At 37.7% G+C, this 20,661-nt stretch overlaps 4 protein-coding genes and 1 long non-coding RNA gene across 6 annotated transcripts; 2 read left to right on the top strand and 3 right to left on the bottom strand.

The window, feature by feature from the left end:
- Nucleotides 1-668: 668 nt before the first annotated feature.
- LOC113161628 lies at nucleotides 669-2,914 on the bottom strand. 2 transcript variants are annotated; one of them, XR_003298761.1, is made up of 5 exons: nucleotides 2,884-2,914; nucleotides 1,926-1,937; nucleotides 1,768-1,801; nucleotides 1,388-1,632; nucleotides 669-1,280 (listed from the first exon to the last, which is right to left on the bottom strand). It is a non-coding gene; the product is annotated as an uncharacterized LOC113161628 (long non-coding RNA). The 2 variants fall into 2 exon arrangements; XR_003298760.1 differs by lacking the exon at nucleotides 2,884-2,914 and having other exon boundaries at nucleotides 671-1,280; nucleotides 1,768-2,032.
- A 400-nt stretch (nucleotides 2,915-3,314) lies between these two features.
- LOC113161612 (interferon-induced protein 44-like) lies at nucleotides 3,315-6,550 on the bottom strand. The gene is made up of 8 exons (XM_026359346.1): nucleotides 6,464-6,550; nucleotides 5,446-5,457; nucleotides 5,288-5,321; nucleotides 4,914-5,109; nucleotides 4,608-4,751; nucleotides 4,286-4,457; nucleotides 4,078-4,178; nucleotides 3,315-3,969 (listed from the first exon to the last, which is right to left on the bottom strand). The coding sequence occupies exons 1-8, from the start codon at nucleotides 6,495-6,497 to the stop codon at nucleotides 3,790-3,792; spliced, it is 873 nt and encodes a 290-aa protein (XP_026215131.1). The 5' UTR covers nucleotides 6,498-6,550; the 3' UTR covers nucleotides 3,315-3,789.
- A 323-nt stretch (nucleotides 6,551-6,873) lies between these two features.
- Nucleotides 6,874-9,965, bottom strand: LOC113161618 (LITAF domain-containing protein-like). The gene is made up of 5 exons (XM_026359358.1): nucleotides 9,819-9,965; nucleotides 8,313-8,443; nucleotides 8,166-8,201; nucleotides 7,335-7,479; nucleotides 6,874-7,208 (listed from the first exon to the last, which is right to left on the bottom strand). Exons 2-5 carry the CDS (start codon nucleotides 8,431-8,433, stop codon nucleotides 7,103-7,105), a joined length of 408 nt encoding a protein of 135 aa, XP_026215143.1. The 5' UTR covers nucleotides 8,434-8,443; nucleotides 9,819-9,965; the 3' UTR covers nucleotides 6,874-7,102.
- Nucleotides 9,966-14,770: 4,805 nt separating this feature from the next.
- Nucleotides 14,771-17,217, top strand: LOC113160817 (myeloid-associated differentiation marker homolog). Its single transcript, XM_026358263.1, has 2 exons — nucleotides 14,771-15,194; nucleotides 15,699-17,217. The coding sequence occupies exons 1-2, from the start codon at nucleotides 14,928-14,930 to the stop codon at nucleotides 16,278-16,280; spliced, it is 849 nt and encodes a 282-aa protein (XP_026214048.1). The 5' UTR covers nucleotides 14,771-14,927; the 3' UTR covers nucleotides 16,281-17,217.
- A 609-nt stretch (nucleotides 17,218-17,826) lies between these two features.
- On the top strand, nucleotides 17,827-18,687 carry LOC113162504 (myeloid-associated differentiation marker-like). Its single transcript, XM_026360666.1, has one exon. It carries the CDS (start codon nucleotides 17,827-17,829, stop codon nucleotides 18,685-18,687), a length of 861 nt encoding a protein of 286 aa, XP_026216451.1.
- The last annotated feature ends 1,974 nt before the right edge of the window (nucleotides 18,688-20,661 follow it).

The raw sequence follows: 20,661 nt of genomic DNA, 5'->3' as shown, positions 1-20,661 counted from the left end.
TTCACTGTGCTCATGCTGCACTGTATTCTGAGGTTGTTACTGACTGACTAAACACAAAATGACATAAGTTCCTGAGTTAGGGTCCGCTGCAGTCTTCTGACTTCCTTTTTATTTTAGTCATGTGATTCTTTGAAAAGGTTTCTCTTCTCTGATGGCTTTTCTCACATACGCATAAGGAAATATTGATCAAACGCAGTATTTAATCATGTTAGGATGTCATCTTTTTCAGGGGCCTTCAGTGCCTGTGTTTGTGTCATGGCAAAGCCACTTCTTCATGCTCTCACAGTGGTAGCATGATGTGTAGAGATAGTCAGGAACTCCTTTGTTAGTGACCTCTCTAAGAAAAATAGCTGCACCAAGCGTCCTCCAGCTGAACTCAATGATGAACCCTTCACAGGTTAACCACTGTCTGAGCCTCTTTTAGCAACAGCAACCCATTCTCATTTCCAGGGCATCAGGTAATACCCCTTTGTTGTGTCCTTTCATGGGCCATAATAACACTAGTTTTACAAGTCAAACTGGTTTTACACAAGAGTAAAATCTACTTTTTTGTCCAACATTTCCCTATGGACCACTGCAATGGCTGAAAATGACCTGGAGCACTAATCAACAATCTCAACATCAATGTCAGCTAGGCCCACATGTATTGGATAGCAGTTGCTATAGTGCTTAAACCCTCCTGTCATACCTTAACATAACCAGAAACATCAACATCTTCATGAACATCATTTACAAAATGTATTGTAAAATAAAATCTCAAATACATCTTTATAGGATATAATACATGTATATAGCAAGAAACTTTATAAAATGCTTAACTTAAAAAAAAAAGAGTGACCTCGCACTGATGCATTTATAAAAAATGTATCAGGCCTTAATAAGCGATTTGTCTCAGCAGGCGGGTTGGTTTGGTGGGTTGTCGAGGGAGTCTTCTGCTAGTGAGATGATCTGATTCATTGCGCACAGAATGTAAGCGTTACAGTCATCGTTTGTTTGAATTTCTGAACTGTAATTCTTCACAAGAAAGATGCAGTTCACTGGGAGGCCGAGCAACATGCTGAATTTCTCAAGCTAATTTAAAACATTTCAGTGGTCAATTACACAGTGGTGTACAGTAAAACTGATGTTTATTACAAATTACATTCACATTGAACTTCTAAGATAATAAAAGAAAGTTACCTGTTCCTTCAGGTACTTGCTCTTGTAGACATTTTTTATATTTCCTTTCACCTTCGGACAGGCTTCATCAACTTTGGTTAGAATAGCCACTTAAGGAATACCTTCAAATAAAGACAGATAAACATTTGTTCTTCTTGTATTTTGATTCATAAAATCTAATAGGACAACATTAGTCCACACAGAGTCATAACTATATTATTGCTGTTACCCAAGTCACTGGCTGCTAGTCTGACAGCTCTCATCTTCTTCACAATTTCTTCACTTAATATAGATACTGAGTTGACGGAAATAACAGAAACCAGAACATGAACTCTGTCATCCATAGTGGGATCTGAGTTGTAACCTGTGTCATTCTCTACCAGACGGCGTTCGGAAAGGAACTAGAGAGTGACATGTGTGACCTGTTCGTTTTTAGGTTGGTAGGATTTCAGATTTCTCAAGGTTTCCTGGCTCCTGTTCAGTAAGAAACAAAATGATAAAATATTATATGATGGACTGTATTAATACTGTATGTATTGGACTGTGTTAAAGAGCAGAACCACAAAGGCACAATCACACAAAAATAACTTTTTATTTACTCATACTCACCCTGGCATAGTCCTCCACGGCTGCCTAAACAGTGCTAAACAACAAAACATATATTGAATATTAATACACAAAGCTGCATTTGTCTGATGTGTAACATTATGCAATATTATTTGGGAATAGTGTCATCAAACAAGCAGCAGTGTTGAGTCATCACTTACCTCCTCCCATTTCTGAAAAATAAGACATATACATATGTACATGTTATGTTAATCATGCCACTACTGATTTTACTATTACAACAAATATTATAAGTATACGGTATTTTGCAGAATCTTTTTTTACAGCCATATGTCGTCCTCAGTTTATGTTATTGTAAATATACTAAGATTTACCAGAATCAAATCAGGGCACTACTGTCCAAATACAACATTTAAAAATGATACAGCAGGATCCAAGTTTGTGTTTTGTTTGGTTTGGTTTTGGGCCTGGTTTCTCCCTTCCTGCAATTTCTTTCCCACTCACTCAGCTCCTCCCATTTCTTTATCCCTTCATGTCCACTGGCTCCAACCCAGCACTCACTCACCTCTTCTGCATCTTCATATCAGGGACATTATTCAAGCCACAAACACACACACACACACACACACATACACACGCACACACGCTGCCAGGTTGTTGTTAGAGCTGTTGTCTTCATTTCCGATCCATCTCCCTGCTTTGTTCTTGCTCTATCTCAGTTGGTAACTGGATTAAGATTTATTATTATGGTTTTTGTTTTGGTCACAGTTCTCATGTCATGCCCTGCCTTTATGTCATTTTGTAGACTCACGCCATGTTCATGTTCTTTCCTCACTTTAGTGTTCATGTAGCTCTCTGTGATATTTCTGCTTTGGTTTTGCTCTATTTCGTCCTTCTTTTGTCTTGTTTTTCCTTTAGTTATCTTCACATTGCTCTTGTTTTGTAGTTTCTTCTTCATGCATATTTAAGTTGATTTATATTCAGCATTAAACTATTCTCCTAAACTTTATATTCCCTATTTAGTGTTCTGCATCAAGTGTCAAACCAGAAACCAAAATTAATAAAATAGTCTAATGACATAAGAAGAAATAATCCTTTAACTTAAAGTAATTTAGCATGCTTTCCTCCCAGACCTGAAAATGGAAAGAAAGTTCTTACCTTTGTTTATGTGGCTCCGAACAGAGTTAAGCCTGTTGTGTTAAGAGAAGGGGGCTGAGAGTGCTTTTAAGGCTGAACTTTTGCTTCTAGTTTCATGTGGTTAAGTATCAGTTTGAGTCAGAAATTTCAGAGAAACCAAATGATTTCTTGTCAGAGGCTACCAATGAGACAGTTCTACAATACTGACAATTCAGTTTGTTTTGTTTTATCTGCCCTTCTCTTCCTCTTTTTGTAATTAAAGTAGCATTTTGAAGAAATTATAATATCAGTATTAATCACATTGCCCAGGAAACTCGATCAGTACTGATTGAAACTAACTCATACTAATATTTGAAGACTTTAGAATAAACCATTCCATCACTTGTGGATGTTTGACATGGCACCATGTAAGCATTATTAATAGTCAACAGTAAGCAGCATTCATTTTGAGCTTTATTTAAATTAAATTACAAAAGTTTCTGTAGACAATATTGAAATGAAGTACGAATCTTTGAAATATCAAAGCCAAATTAGATTCTGCATTTATTGCCATGATCTAACACCATAGTGACATTAATAAAAGGAGGAAAAGGGAGGAATTACACTATGACAACAACCAACTAACACAATAACCAACCTCACAGTATTAAGAGCTCTTCAGGAGGCTTGTGCAGCTGCATCTAAATTATTATTACAGCAAGACAGAGGACACACAGTTTATCATAAAATTGTTATTTCCAGAGAAGCTGCTGCTTTGATTAGATTTTTAATAATATAGAATAAAAGGTAATACGTTAGATTTAGACAAAATTTTCAATTCAACAAAAAAACTTGGTTCACAGTATGGTTAACTAAAAAAAAAAGAGTGACCTCACACTGATGCATTTATAAAAAATGTTATCATGCCTTAAACATGAGCGATTTGTCTCAGCAGGCGGGTTGGTTTGGTGGGTTGTCGAGGGAGTCTTCTGCTAGTGAGATGATCTGATTCATTGCGCACAGAATGTAAGCGTTACAGTCATCGTTTGTTTGAATTTCTGAACTGTAATTCTTCACAAGAAAGATGCAGTTCACTGGGAGGCCGAGCAACATGCTGAATTTCTCAACCTAATTTAAAACATTTCTGTGGTCAGTTACACAGTGGTGTACAGTAAAACTGATGTTTATTACAAATTACATTCACATTGAACTTCTAAGATAATAAAAGAAAGTTACCTGTTCCTTCAGGTACTTGCTCTTGTAGACATTTTTTATATTTCCTTTCACCTTAGGGCAGGCTTCATCGACTTTGGTTAGAATAGCCACTTGAGGAATACCTTCAAATAAAGACAGATAAACATTTGTTCTTCTTGTATTTTGATTCATAAAATCTAATAGGACAACATTAGTCCACACAGAGTCATAACTATATTATTGCTGTTACCCAAGTCACTGGCTGCTAGTCTGACAGCTCTCATCTTCTTCACAATTTCTTCACTTAATAAAGATACTGACATGACAGGAACAACAGAAACCAGAACATGAACTCTGTCATCCATAGTCGGATCTGAGTTGTAACCTGTGTCAGTCTCCACCAGACGGCGTTCGGAAAGGAACTAGAAAGCAAAAAAAAACAAAGTCAATTGATATTCAAGTGAGGGCAGTCGTACTGCATATGTTCAGATGCCTTCAAATTCAATTCAAATTCATTACATTACAGAAATTCCAACAGGACCCCTTCAAATAATTAGTTCAAATGATTGTACCCGGTAACCGTCTTTCACATGACCCATTAGGGCAAGTTTGATGTCTTCTTCATGGACTCCATAGCTTGATTCAAATCCCATGATGTCGTTGAAAATGAAAGAGCAAAAGCTCTCTGGATCTTTGCGGATTTTGTAAGTAGCATACTGTAAAACAAAACGTGTGGTTATTGCAGTTATCTAGATGCAAATTAACCCACATTTATTAAAATAAATTCTTTAATACATTCTATTAAAGTACAACCAAGTGTTGCATAATATTCTTAGAAAGAAAGAATCATGAATCATGTTCTTAGAAGGTTTTCATACTTTTTGTGTAAAGCTGGTCCCAGAAATAGAATCTGTCAAAGCTCGACCAGTAGCTCTGCCTTGAAAAACACTGTCAACAGAGTTGATGAAACCGGACTTTCCAGCACCTGCTGGTCCATGAAGCAGGATTCTGACATGTGTGACCTGTTCGTTTTTAGGTTGGTAGGATTTCAGATTTCTCAAGGTTTCCTGGTTCCTGTTCAGTAGCAAACAAAATGATAAAATATTGTATGATGAACTGTATTACTAATTGCACAACATTGTGATTGTTGTTCTGTTGCCACATAATGTACAAAAATAAACAGTTTAAGTTAAAGAGCAGAACCACAAAGGCACAATCACACAAAAATAACTTTTTATTTACTCATACTCACCCTGGCATAGTCCTCCATGGCTGACTAAATAGTGCTAAACAACAAAACATATATTGAATATTAATACACAAAGCTGCATTTGTCTGATGTGTAACATTATGCAATATTATTTGGGAATAGTGTCATTTAACAAGCAGCAGTGTTGAGTCATCACTTACCTCCTCCCATTTCTGAAAAATAAGACATATACATATGTACATGTTATACTTAGCATACATAGTTACTTGCCACTACTGATTTTACTATTACAACAAATATTAAGTATACAGTAACTTGCAGAATCTTTTTTTACAGCCATACGCTGTCCTCAGTTTATGTTAAGTATTGTAAATATACTAAGATTTACCAGAATCAAATCAGAGCAATACTGTGCAAATACAACTTTTAAAAATGATACAGCAGGATGTTCGGTTTTGTTTGGTTTGGTCTTGGTTTCTCCCTTCCTGCAATTTCTTTCTCACTCACTCAGCTCCTCCCATTCCTCTTCCTGTTTTTATCCCTTCATGTCCACTGGCTCCAACCTAGCACTCACTCACCTCCTCTGCATCTTTGTATCAGGGACATTATTCAAGTCGCACACACACACACACACACACACACACACACACACACACACACACACACACACACACACACACACACGCACACGCACACACGCACACGCTGCCAGGTTGTTATTAGAGCTGTTGTCTTCATTTCCGATCCATCTCCATGCTTTGTTCTTGCTCTATCTCAGTTGGTAACTGGATTAAGATTTATTATTATGGTTTTTGTTTTGGTCACAGTTCTCATGTCATGCCCTGCCTTCATGTAATTTTGTAGACTCACGCCCCACGTCCATCTTCTTTCCTCACTTTAGTGTTCATGTAGCTCTCTGTAAAATTCCTGCTTTGGTTTCGCTTTCATTTAGTTCTTCTTTTGTCTTGTTTTTCCTTTAGTTATCTTCACATTGCTCTTGTTTTGTAGTTTCTTCTTCATGCATATTTAAGTTGATTTATATTCAGCATTAAACCTTTCTCCTAAACTTTATATTCCCTAGTTAGTCATCTGCATCAAGTGTCAAACCATGAACTAAAATTAATTAAAAAGTCTAATGACATAAGAAGAAACAATCCTTTAACTTAAAGTGATTTAGCATGCTTTTCTCCCACCTAAAAATGGAAAGAAAGCTCTTACCTTTGTTTATGTGGCTCCGAACAGTGTTAAGCATGTGGTGTTGAGAAGAGGGGGATGAGAGTGCTTTTAAGGCTGTACTTTTGCTTTTACTTTCATGTTGTTAAATATCAGTTTGAGTCAGACATTTGAGAGAAACCAAATTATTTTTTCATGTCAGAGGCTACCAACAAGACAGTTCTACAATACAGACAATTCAATTTGTTTTGTTTTATCTGCCCTTCTCTTTCTGTTTTTCTAATTAAAGTGGGCATCTTGAAGAAATTATAATATCAGTATTAATATCGTTACCCTAGAAACATTAATACTGATTGAAACTAACTAATACTAATATTTGAGGTCTTTAGAATAAACCATTCCACCACTTGTGGATGTTTGGCAGACACCATGTAAGCATTATTAATAGTCAACAGTAAGCAGCATTCGTTTTGAGCTTTATTTAAATTAAATTACAAAAGTTTCTGTAGACAATATTGAAATGAAGCAGGAATCCTTGAAATATCATACATTTTTAAGAAGGAAGGAATATACAAGTATCACTGAGGGCATTTTATATTTTGTTCAATAAAAACCAGAGCAAAGCTATTAAACGCTACAGAATCATAAGAACTGAGTTCATCCCCATTTACTGACAGGATAGTTTCACATTCGCTTGTATAGATAGACAGCATTGCGGCAGTTTGGACAACGATGCTCCACATCTTTACAGGAATCAAGGCAGAATGGGATACAGCAGCAAAGAAAACACCTGCAGGAGGAAAGAAGGTTATTTATAACTTTTTAAAACTTGTTTCACATTTACAATTGCTGATTTTTGTTTACATAGATAATCACATCACATGTAGTGAGATTCTTCCCCAAAGTGTGTCTTTACCCAAATATGGCGAGGCCACCACAAATGGCCCAGGTCAACAGGCCTGTTTTGTGTTCTGTCACTGTGACCACCGTCTGCTGGCAGTGGGGACACAAAGTTTGTCCCGGGACGTCATGTAGAGTAGGTGTAACGACCACGTGAGTCACTGTGTTAGAAATACACATAAACATGAAGAGGATTTATTAAAGGAGTCATCTCTAAACTCATTTGTGCTGTAAATGAGTCCAGTGCCACCTTTTGAGACCCGGTTGTCACTGCAGTATATTTAATCACTGACCAGCTGCATTATTTAATTCTTTTCTTATATGAGCTTCAGTCATGTACATTACAAATCCACATATGTGGATGGCAGAGAAAAAGCCACGTACTGTGTCACTTTAAAATACACAGACTGCACTGACTCAGAAAGGCCAGCAGAGGGGAACGTAAGTGTGATTTGATAAAGAGGTTGTCTGTTTTTCGAATAGGATATCTGTATTGTCACAAAGTTACTGAGCCATCCAACTGGAATATATCAGATTGATTTCAGCTGGAAATGCTCGGCGGGCCTCTTGTGAATAGCCCATGTGAATTTTGTGCAAGACTCAAAATATGACTGCAAAGAACAAACACTGAACAATAGGTTTTTGTTGAGCACTGAGGCAACAAAAGGGCCATTCTTCAGCTCAGTTTGGTGGGAGGCTGACCTTATGCATGACTTTGTCTCATTATCTGTTCGCAGATGTGAGTTCTGCCTGTACATAGTGTAATTGAGCCTTTAACATACATATACGTGTCTGTATTGTGTTTCACATGGAGCAATATTGACTTGGATTTGATGCTTTAACTCACCTACAGGTGCACCTGGTGCTGGAGGATAAGGAACACCTGACAAAAGAAACACAGTCACATTTCCATAAAATCACCATAGAAGTTTTTACATAAAGTATGTCTGGCTGTAGAGATGTGTTGTTTTTAGAGTATGATATAGACTCAGACCTCCCTGGTATCCAACAGGTGGTGCGGTAGGTGCGAAGCCCGGCTGAGGCATTGGACCCCCATAGTTCATAGGTGGCCCTGGATAGGGTGGAGCTGCATCCTGTGGTTGTCCTTTGTCCATTTTCAGAAACCTAGACAAGAGTATGTATTTTTTTACAAAGACAAGCCAATGTTGCATTTGTAACAATTCTAAAGCAGAGAGATTTGTAGGTTTGAGTCCCTACAACCACCTGTTTTTGTCTTAAGTATCTAAATAAGATAGAAGTGAATAACTGATTTATAATACAGATTAACATTCAGTTGTCTTTATCACGTGTGTCACATCCTGTTTCCACTTCGAACGAAAGTGATCATTCATGCGTTCTAGTCAAATTAATGTGCATTGTGTGCTGAAAGCTAATTGAGTGGCTCGGGTTAAATGAAAACAACATGAATACTAACATGACATCATAATAAACCTTTTACAGGGAGGCTGCATTGGGCTGCACGTCTAAAATGGCAGGGCAGGACATCAATACAGAATTTCCTCAGAAAACCATAAAAGCCACTTGTGAAAGATGCGTCAAAATCAACAAGCAAGTGAGAAAATGACACCAGTATTGCACTAGAATATCAAATGTTAGACCTATACTGTTTTACATATAGTGTAATGTTAGTATTGCAAAAAAATGAGCATCACTGATTTTCAGCTTGGCTCTAGTTTGGTGAGTAAATGCATATGAATAACATTAAACTTCCCTCTACTCTTGCCTATACTCTCTGCTCCTAGATAGAAAAAATGTCATCAGTGCAGATTATGTCACATGGTTGCACAAATGCTGGAGGTTAGAGTAAGTTAGTAGATACTAGATGGCACAATTTGGGCTGATCTCTAGTTGCAAAATGTCTGAAGTTGGACAGCGAGAAAACCAGTTTTACTGTTGTAATCAAACGGCAGTAAGACTCTAGTTCTTGATCAAAGGTAGCATAATGCAAGCAGTAAACAGCAGCCTTAATTGTAAGAGTCATTTACTTAGTGGGAGAGGGTGAGGCTTGGGCTGTAAAGTCGAAAGGACTTTGTTCTGACACAGTTTCTCTGTACCTGTAGAGCCTGTTGTTCTGTTCTTCCTTAGCCTGTATTTTGATAAGAACTCACTGCTGTAGTATATGCTGGTCAGTCTGCTGCTCATGGTGAATAAACCCAGTAAGTGCCTGTGCCTCATCATATATTTATCCTAACTCGATTAGGGCAGCATGAGCCACATACTCAGATAAAGTGCGTCCATTAGCAGCAGTACTGTGCCTCGCCCTATTTAGTTTGAGACAATATCACCCCACGAGGTTTGAAACACGATAAATATTAGAATGAAAATATAAAAATGCGCTTATCATATAAAACCACTACATTCTTGTGTTTGTAAGAGAAGAATAACAAACACAATATCACATTATTCCACAAAAAACTGATAACCTAACTCAACACCAGCTGATCATTAACTGGAAATGAGTCAAATAAAATTTGCCTACCAGTGAGTTTCCTTTAACAGAAATACAGAAATGTCAAGCGGCCTCTCTCCTGGCGTTGGTCCTGAGTGAAGCAGGAAGAGCAGTGAAATGAAGTACAGCACCGTTGCTTCAGTGATACTTCCTCTCAGTGCAGCTCCTCCTCCTTGATTCCAAGTCAGGCTGATAAATCAACAATACAACAGAACAGAACTCAACAATAAGAGAAGAGTAGACATGAGTTTGTCAAACTCACTCAGAGGTTGATTTTTGGTTTACCTTTAGACAGAGTATTGACCAACCTGCTGCTACCATGAAATGACTGTTTGAGTTTTTTACAGAAAGTCTGTGCTAGTTTGTGGTTTTTGTGGTGTGGTGTGTGCTCTCACTTCACTGGAACACAGCTTTTTTTTTAAAATAACAGTAAGACAGTTTTACTATCTCGACGCAAACAGTTTAATGCAAATCGTCATAATCCAGCTATTATGGATTCATGAAAGAGTGGGAGATACGTTATATCTTGGCAATGAGTCAGCCACCATCATGGAAAAGATGACAACATAACAGCACTGTTGTTTTATCTGTTACTTAAGTTAGAGCAGGGATGGCCAACCCTGGTTCTCAGTAGTCATTTCCTATACAACTTCTGTTTGACTGAACACATGTGATCCAGCTAATTCACAGTGCATAGGCAGGACCGTAACCTATGTACATCTTATCAGACTTTAATGTGACTTATCAGGTTGGTGCAATGGATTGGGGAGTGCCGTGTTTTATTGCCTGGTTTGGAGAGATAGATGTTGCAGTGTGCAGGATCATCAGTCATGTGGTGACATTAGTAGTGATGATGTTAGTGATTGATATACAGTATTTCGAATAAACCTCTTCACAGAGAATCAGCTCTGATTGTTTGGGCACTTGACCATTTCCAGTGAAGAAGGTGTCGGGTCGTTATGATACTTTGACATTGCTCATAAAAACCAACATGATCAAAGTCCATATTTCATTCTCAGACTGACATCTGTTTATTTTACCTTCCATTTGGTTGGCCACAAGGTTTTTTGCTCTGTTTATTTTTTTCGTTATGACTGGGTACAAGCCACAAAACCATATCAGTTTTGCTTGCACACAAGTGAGACTGCAGACGACATTTAAACAAGGCTGAATATCAGGGCTAATGTATGTTAATGTTGGGTGACATGCTCATGTTGTCCATCTCTGTTTACTGTAGTATAACCACACCTGAAGATGATGGAAACATCATTATTGTTCATTAAGTGTTGGACAAACACAAAATTTGAGATGATGACTAACTAATTCCATTAACCAGGGTTTTGTTCTATAGTGACAGGTGCAGCAAAGCAAACAAGAAGAAACAGTCGTCAGTCAATCAGAAGCTGGAAGAACACACGTGGACCAGGCAACGAGCTGTGGGTAGAGCAGGGAAAGTTGGAAAACAAGCAGGTTAGAGGAACACTAGCCTAATGACTTTTTTTCTTTTTTTTATTGAGTGATTCATGATGTTGAGTGGAAATGGGCCGCTGACGGTGAAGGGCTGAATCATGACAACCAGGAGTTCTCGTATGAAGTGTCGCAATGCTTCATATTTGGATATTTTGCAAGGAATCGTGTCACCACTGTTTTACAACATTACTGTTTAGCAATGTCTGTAAAATAATAAACGTTCAAGTGATGTGTGGAAAAACACATGACTTTGACACAAGAAGGTGTGGTGACAGAATGAAGCGGATATTTCAGGTCACAGAGATCAAATTACTCATCAGTTGTCACTGATGATTTAAAGCCACTAGAGGTCAGCAGAATTCCAACAGTGTAATGATTAACACTACGGTGTTTTTTTTCCATTTACCTTCAATATGCTAACACCTTTTTCTTTTTCTTTTCTTTTTATTTTTTGGGAGACAGGTGTTATTGTACTTCAACTGCCACTGACAGCTGTGTTTAGGGATTGTTAATACATCTTTCTGTTTCCATTTTTGTTGTGTCTGTTGTTTAAGTGATTGATCAATGATCTGAATGCAGCAGCCAAGGAATCACCTATTGCATAAGTCACGCAACAATTTTATACTTATGTAGCAGAAAGAAAAGACATGTGCTCTGACAAACCAGAGAGGAACAGAAACAGGAACTCTCTAAGCAAAACAACACAAACTTAATTGTTTAACAGGAAGAAACAAATGATACACAGAAAGGAACAGTGATGTGTCTCTGTTCTCTCTAAATTATTTCTACCTAAGTAAATCTTTGTGTTCTTTTTTTTTTATATAATACTGATTAATATAATAGGGATTCAAAAACTAATGCGCCTATGCTTTGATTGTGTTTATTGTCTAGCGTGTTGGTGCTTTTTAATTTTGTGCATCCATATTTCATCCCTGTAACGCTATCTCCTTCCCTTCCTTTTCGGTTGTTTTCTTTCACTGCCTCACCTAAAAAGAAAGCAGTTCCAAGGGAGGAAGTACTGAACTGTCTCTTCTCTGCTGATGGAAAACACCACACAGCACGCCTTTCACAGCACATGTGATTTATCTCAGAATCTGTGTGAAAAGGCAAAAATGTGAGGAAAATATTTTTGTCTCTTTTACTATTGTTCATATCTAGATAATTTAGGACACAAACAGTGCACCACCCCAAGACACAGCCACAAGAGGTGCTCAAAGCTCACTATGTGACTGAAAATTGGAAATGCATGGCGCTCTATGTTCTTTCATTAGTGGCCATAGTGACTGACTCCAGCTATACACATTGTTATACAGCTGTCTGAACCACTGTTTATACAGATGATGAAAGATTAAGACTAAATACAATTGTAAAATTGGTGGAGAGACACGTTTGTCTCCTTATTTGCTTTTAATAATCCCTGCAGTGAAATACTGTATCATGTTAAGACATGCTGAGAACAAAAGAGTTCTGAGATCCTGTTAGTGTCTGGTCCTTGTTGCTATAATTGCTTTAGATTCTAATTGATTCCATGATAATAAAACAGGAAGTCAGGGAGAGTAGACTTAGTCAGTAAATGCAATGAAGACTCACAGACGCAGTACATGCATGCACTTTATTGCTTGCATATCGTCACGGTACATAGTCTTTAATTGAGCAAAGCTGAACCAGAGCTCAACTGAACTATGGCACAGAGAAAAAATCAGTGCAACGCTCAGAAAACAGTGAGAGAGGGTTAAGGAGATTAGGAAAAAGAAACAAAGTGCAATTCATTATCCTAATGATCTAAATGTATATCCTCTTATTAATTAATCAAATTATGTTAAATATTTATGATATTCTAAAACACAGTATTTAACAAACACTCTAGCAGCAGAGATGATTGCTCTAAACTGATATCAAAATTAGAAATTGGCAACACCAGCAAAAATATAAAACCAATATAGCAACAACCTGAGGTATTGCCATCAGTGGACCTGTTATATGCTGGGGGGGCAAGACAAAAAGTGAGAAAGAGGACAGGCCTCAACCCCGAATGCTTCTTTTGAATCTATCTGTATCGTTTTTAAACTGAAAGTCAAGATCAGTTCAGGGTCAGTGCCCAGGTCACGTCGTCCCACTGCAGGAGAGGAGTGAAGTGGCTGCAGAAAACAAGTTCAGCTCAGGTAAGGCTTCAATCTTTCTTGTGGTGGTAAGGAATCAGGTTTATGTTGTGGTTTAGTGGTTTTAAATTCTCATAATGTACAATACCAACAAATCATTCTCCAACCTCAAACGTAAACACGACTCTACTGCCCCCTGGTGAACATATAGTCAACACCAGTAGACTTGACAGTTGAACTTTGGGTTCAGTGTAGCCTGTGTAATGCATTAAACTGGTAAGCTAAAGCTCTTTAAATGAGAGGAATAAGAACATAGTATGAGGGTGCCTCTTGAATCCCAAATGATTTGGGGAAACCTTCTCACCATGGGAACATTATGACCCCTTTGACCCACAATTGTGCCTCTTTAGCTTTGTTTTGAGTTATGACAAACTGTGAATTTCAGCTGGAGCAGAAGTGCTGAATTTAGCCTTCCCTAATGATTTGGGGACCATGTGTTTACTGTGGGAATTTTGTGAACCTTGCATGACCAGTGTCCGATCATGTACATACAGCACTTTGCAGATCGGTGCCAAATCAAGAATGCTAAACATCATTATTCATGAATAACTAAGCTATCCAGGTGAGATTATTGATCCTTTTAGTCAAATTCTTTTTTATCTTGAGCTGTTATCGAGGAAACTTTTTAAACCCCACCCCCTGAAAAATGCATATTACATAATAACATACTTAATTACAAGCAGAATAAAAGTTTTTAAGTTGACTTCTTATTAATATTATAAGTTAGCAACATACGGATGGTAGCATTTAGCTCAAAACACAATTGTGTGCATTTGGTTTGGGTTCTAAGTTCAGTTCCAACAAATAGTCATCAGTCACATTTATTGAGGTCAATCCAGAAGCAGGCCTTTAGTAATTTAATAATAATTAGGAACTGAATTTTATAGCCCTTGATAGATTAGTCAGTCTTGAATCCAGAACTTGTTTCTCAAATCGTTGATCTTGTTTCCTTTCCTTTCCCACCTGGAAAGAAAAAGAAATGATAACAACATAAAAGTTTTCCCTCTAGTTCCACACCTCTTTTCTTGTAGTGCTAAACTGCAGTTTACTTAAGCCTTTGATAAACCAAACCGAATAAGTCAGCAAACATAATGGATAATTAGTGCATGCCAGAGTCCTGTGTCATAATGTGTAGTTCCTGTTACGTGTAACTGAGTCATGTTATTGGCCAAGCTTCATGCAAATGATAACCAAATGGAAGTGAATCAAGACAACAGTCCCCATACAGAAACGTTGCAGCAGGACTTGCCTATTGGGTATTAGCTCATCAGAGGAAGAAGGTCTGATAGGTTTGCAACAAGGGAGTGGCCACAGGTTAGACATTGACCTAACTTCAAGTGTCCATTAGGAAATATCAGGCAGGGTTATTAGGATTAGGGGGCTGGAACCGACAAAAACCAAAGCGCTATTTTAAGAAAAGAAGAATAAATAGCTGGTGAAGAAGTGATATATTATTTCGCAGACTATCTAACAAGAGCCACAGTAATCTGACCACAGGATTAGCAACACTATGGTTACACTGGACGTGAAGACGCTGACGGTGCCTGTGGGCATTGTTCGAATACTGGAAGTGATTTTCACCTGTATCACCTTCAGCCTGGTGGCATCAGTGGGCCACACTACTGTCTCCTTCTGGACATGGTGTATGTTCACCTGGTGCTTCTGCTTCTGTGTCACCTTCCTCATACTCTTACTGGAATTCACAGGTCTCCACACAAAGTTGCCCATCTCCTGGAGCGACTTTACCACAGCTTTTGCCATGCTGGCTACTCTAATGGTGCGTATCTATTATTATTTTTTTCTTCTGCACTTATAGTCAGGGTGAACAGGTCACAAGATGTTGGTTAAGATCATTACTGCCCAGCCACCATGGCAAAAATAAAATCTGTATGTAACAACTGTATGTTCCAGAAGATAATAAATATGTGGAACCAGAATTAAGGAACCTAAATAAAAAGAAACGTGTTACTACAATGTAAAAGTTTGCACAACTCTACCTGCTGCATTTTACAGCTGTACAGCTTGGTGAAAAATACACTTTGGATCTGCAATTAACACTTTAACTGCATCTTAAATCAAGCTTGAACATGTAGAATTTCAATAAGGCATGCTGGCTGTTGACATTATGGCATTAAGCTATTCATGTGTATTACTTAAATACAAAATATTTCCCCAATGTATTGTTCCCACTAAGCTGTTTTGTGATAGTGTCAGGAAAATAGCCAAAATTAAATGTATCTTAAAATCATTTCACACTTCCTTTTGACATCCTTTCGTACAGGTGCTGGCAGCGTCCGTCATCTATCCTGTCTTCTTTACTTGCTCCAGCTGCGGCAGACCGATCGGTGCCACAGTGACCTCCATCCTGGCCTTCATCCTGTATGCTGTTGAGGTTGGGCTGACCAGAGCCAAACCTGGAGAGATCAGTGGATTTCTTTCCACAGTCCCAGGACTCCTGAAGGTTCTGGAGGCCTTTGTGGCCTGTATCATCTTCATCTGCTTGGGAAACAACAAATTTAATCTTCCAGGGCTCCAGTGGTGTATTGCTGTTTATTCCATCTGCTTCATTTTTGCCTTTCTTATCATCATTTTTACCATCTGCCGCCTTCTGGCTCTCTTTCCTGCACCATTTGACAAGGTGCTGACGTGCTGCAATGTGTTGGCAGTGTTGATGTACATGACAGCTGTTGTCATCTGGCCCTTCTACAGCCTCCACAACTTTCCCAGACCTAGCCACTGTCCAAACTTTTGTTTTTGGGATAATTTAGTTGTTATCTCTTTCATGACCTGTTTCAACCTTGTTGCTTACATTGTAGATACATTTTATTCAATACGGCTGGTCTTCTTTGTTAGCAGAACATAGGTGAAATCAAATATGTCTCATATTGTGGCTGCTGAAATGTGAAACACATTTCAAATCTGAAAATTATTCCAGCTCAAAGGTTGAACATCAGTATTTTTCTTGCATTTAATTTCAATATTGCTTTCACGGTGCTAACTTCTGTCTGTTATGTCGATGCTGTTATGGTGTCTCTTTATCATTTCCATTTTTCTCATGCACATCCGTGATCCATCTTGAGTTTCTTATTTTGATACAGCATTGATATAACAGAGTTAGTTTAATTTGCAAAACTGCTTGCTGAGTGCTTTTGTCAAAGAAAAAGGATGACTTTTTAATGGCTAAATAAGCTGAATATTGGTTATATAGGTGCAATGGGACACACCCTGTCCCTGTTTGCTAAGGTGTGACAAAGTCAACTCCTATTTTTCTACAATGGGCAGTGACAGAAAAACACACCAGCCACCCATATTTTCTTTAATGGCATGTAGCAAGTAAAATTCATGTTAAAGTTAATACTCAAAATCTACTGTTGCTGTGATTTTCAAGGAAAAATAGTGAATATATAGTATAAAAGAAAATAAAATGGTAAATTCCAATAATTATCTGGTTTCAGCTTCTAAATAAAATGATTTCATATTTTTTGTAAAAACACCTTCTTTAAAAGAAGATAATAAAATTACAGATAATGACCCTATAGAATTATAAATAAAAGTACTGCAAAAATACCTTAGAAATAATGACAATGGTTTGAAAGTGAGTTAAAAATACCTAACTGTAAAAATATATTTGTTTGTTTTATCTTTTAACAATGTAACAAAAGAAAGAGAGTATTTGGTCATTTCATGGTTTCCTGGTTTGCTTATCTTAACTATATCATTGATATTACATAATCCTTGACTAGTGGTTGTTATAATGAAGGAGAGATAAAATGCGCCAAAGTAGGTGGACAAGAAATAACATCAGGAAGAGACGTTGTTCGAGTAGAGTGAGAACAAAGTTTACATGAAATTAAATTTTATCTCTGGAGATTTTAAAGTTTATTTGTTGCACTGTGACAATGTAAAAAACTAAATGTAAAAACTGAAAATGCTCAAATAAATACACTAAAACATCATATTCTCCTTGTGCTGGTTTCTGTGTAATTTCTAAAAGTGATTTGTTAAATATATAACATTAAGTTTCTCTTTAATTACAATTACTCATCCCCCAAACCCTCCATTTTGTCCTTCCCAGAAACAGTAAATCAAGTGAAGTCAAGGGCAGAAGAAGAGTGATGTCCTTAGGGTGTGACCAACATAAAACACGATAACACCCAATGAGCATCCAATCAGTGAAGAGAAACAGTGGCCATAAACTCAACAGATAAGACCAGGATGCGCTGTGTGAACACACACCACCGTACTTTGAGTTTCAGTTTTACAGAACACACCCGCTCAGGCCTGTTCCTACATGGATTTCTTCAACAGGATCTGGTTTAGAAATCAGTACTGTGGGATGCTTTGATTAGAATTGGCTGAGTTTGGAAACAGTTCTTGTTAGAGGTCAGGGAGACTCATCCAGTCGAGTCATGATCCACGTGGATTTTCGGTCACTCACCCAGCCTGTGGGCATCATGAGAATAATGGCAGCTGTCCTCACTTGTATGTGTTTAAGTCTGGTGGCAGCAGTAGGATATCCTCTCCATCCTCCCACGTCCTACTGGGTATGGTGCATGTTCACCTGGTGCTTCTGCTTCTTCTTCACTCTTCTCATTCTCATCCTGGAGTTCACCACTGTCAGCACCAAAGTGCCTTTTGCCTGGGATGACTTCACTGCTGCCTTTGCCATACTGGCGAGCCTCATGCACCTGGCCACCTCCATCATCTACCCCACCTTTTTCACCTGCAAGAGCTGTCACCGCCAGATTGGTGCTTCGGTGGTCTCTTGGGTTTGTTTCGGGGTGTATGTGGGAGAGGTGGTCCTGGCACGCCTTCGACCTAGTGGACAGACCAGCGGGTTCCTCTCCACGTTGCCCGGCATAATGAAGTTGCTGGAGACCTTCCTCGCCTGTCTCATCTTCACATCCTTGGAGAGAGGCGAGTACGTTTCCCCCAAAGAACTCCAGTGGTGTGTGGCCGTCTACTCCTTGTGTTTCATCTTTGCCATCATCATAATCCTGCTCACCATTGGACAACTCACCTCTTTTTTTCCATTCTCCTTTGACAAGGTGGCAATTGTCTACAACATTTTGGCAGCAGTAATGTACATGACAGCTATGGTGATGTGGCCACTGTACAGCTTAAAGAACAAAAAGAGACCCAGTACCTGTGGTTACTACTGTAGCTGGGATAAACTGTTAGTGGTCACCTGTTTGACCATCCTCAACTTTATAGTTTACACCCTGGACAGTGTCTACTCTATATACCTTGTGTTTTTTGTCAACCGGTGAAGCTGCTGCTTTTCAAAAACTGAACTGAAAACAAAATGCGTTCTAGATTTGATTCAGATTGAAGAGAATATTTCTGTTTTATAATTCAGCTAAAGCCATTCTGTAAACTTTTTCTTTATGGTTGTTTTAGACGTGTTGAAAAAGGCAGACGCCAATAAATATTTTGTCAACAGTGTTCATCAAATGTTTTAAAAAATGTTATATATTTCATTCAATGTTGCATTTTTATTATGGTATGTGCAAAGATGTCAAGTTAGTTAATGATTAAAACTGTGTTATCACTGTCATAAAAAGTACCTGCTGGAACTTTGGATCATGAAACAAAGACTGATCAAACAATGCGGACTCTTTCTTTAGTTTATTACACTGAGCAATAGTCAAATTATGCAGAAAGTGAAACTACATGTGTTTTCACATTTATATGTTTCCACTTGTGAATGCTGCAGAATATTTTGACACACTTATTTTCTTTCTTACACTCTATAAAGAAACATATCAGTAAATCACCACTGACAAAGAAATCATTTTAATACTTTATTTACACAAACAACGTCAATTCAGCACATTAACGGTGACCAACAAACAGAGGAACCGATGACAGATGAGACTAGATGGAAGGAAAGGGAGCAATGAGAAAGAGGAAAAAATAAGGACAGACAGATTGATGAGGCAGAGGTAGACACAGACAGGGAAGAGACAGCGGGAGATTTTCCAGACTTTGAAAGGAAGTGTGGGAAAAAGCAAATCCTTTAATCAACAACCAGCAGCTGACTATGCTGTTGGATTTGCTGCAAGGTGATATCTTCCTATTTTCTTATTTAGCCCCTTTTTTCTTTCTTGTTTATGTGGCTGCCAGGACTGGACAGCTCAAAGGTATGACGTCAATTAATTATTTCCTATTTGAACCAATTGGAAATTTAAAAGGACGTCACCCAAGTCTCCCTTTTAATCCCACACCTATTGTGCTAACTGGTACACCAATCTGTGTGAGTGAACTCAGGTCAAATAGAGTAAGTGAAGCGAGGAAATTTTGCTTTTCTTCTCATGTCAGTCTGTCAGACTGACAGATCACATTAAAGTCAAGTCTATATTTGTCAGAACAACAATACAAACAACATGTAGTTCATAAAAATGCAACTACTAAACTTGCAGCTACTAAAAAGTAAATGTGACTTCTTTGTGTGTTTTTATTATCATTATAAATTCCTTACACATTGAGAAATAGATTATTTCATATATAGTCCATCCATTAATTGAAATTGTTGCTAATATGCAACATAGAAAACAATGCAAAGTGTTGACTTTACAAAGAGGAGTTGTATATTAATCAAATCAGTTGCATTCCTCAATCCTCGTCACACTGTGTTATTTTATCAGTGACTAATGGAAAGTCAGTGGTAACACTGGCCGACAATTATAATCATTAACTACTGTAGTATCAGTAGAGAAAGGAAACTTTGGTCAACTGAATAAATAATGGTAATTAACGGAACATGGTTTTGCCAAGTTTTTACTGAAGTGCATTAAATTCTTCTCTGGATTTATTTTACTTTTATGATTATATTGACTTGTTTATCCAACTTTGAGTACCTGTAAAACCAAGAAAAAACACATTCTATGCTATTTCCAGTTATTTTTAAAGTAAGTTCAGTTCATTAATGTTATCAATCCAATTAAAATAATATTGGATGATTGTATTCAATACTCTTGGTGAAAAGGAGAAACTAGAATAAATGTATTGAATTTACTTTTTAGCAACATTCACAACACTTTTATTTAGATTTTTAACTTAATACTAAGACGTTCTGACTCATTTTAAGTCACTTCAGGTTTCTGTTACTGCATATTTGAACAACAGACTTGTGAGTGATCATGTTTCAATAAAGTATGAACAAGGTACAAAGATTTTCTGCTGCGACATCAGCCCTCCATCAAGCCAGCTTCAATCTGAAAAACCCAGACCCATGTCAAACT

This window comes from Anabas testudineus, chromosome 8 (assembly GCF_900324465.2).
Source record: "Anabas testudineus chromosome 8, fAnaTes1.2, whole genome shotgun sequence".
Lineage (NCBI taxonomy): Eukaryota > Metazoa > Chordata > Actinopteri > Anabantiformes > Anabantidae > Anabas > Anabas testudineus.
The sequence above is the reverse complement of the archived record's forward strand: the minus strand, read 5'-3'. Positions and strand labels throughout refer to the sequence as shown.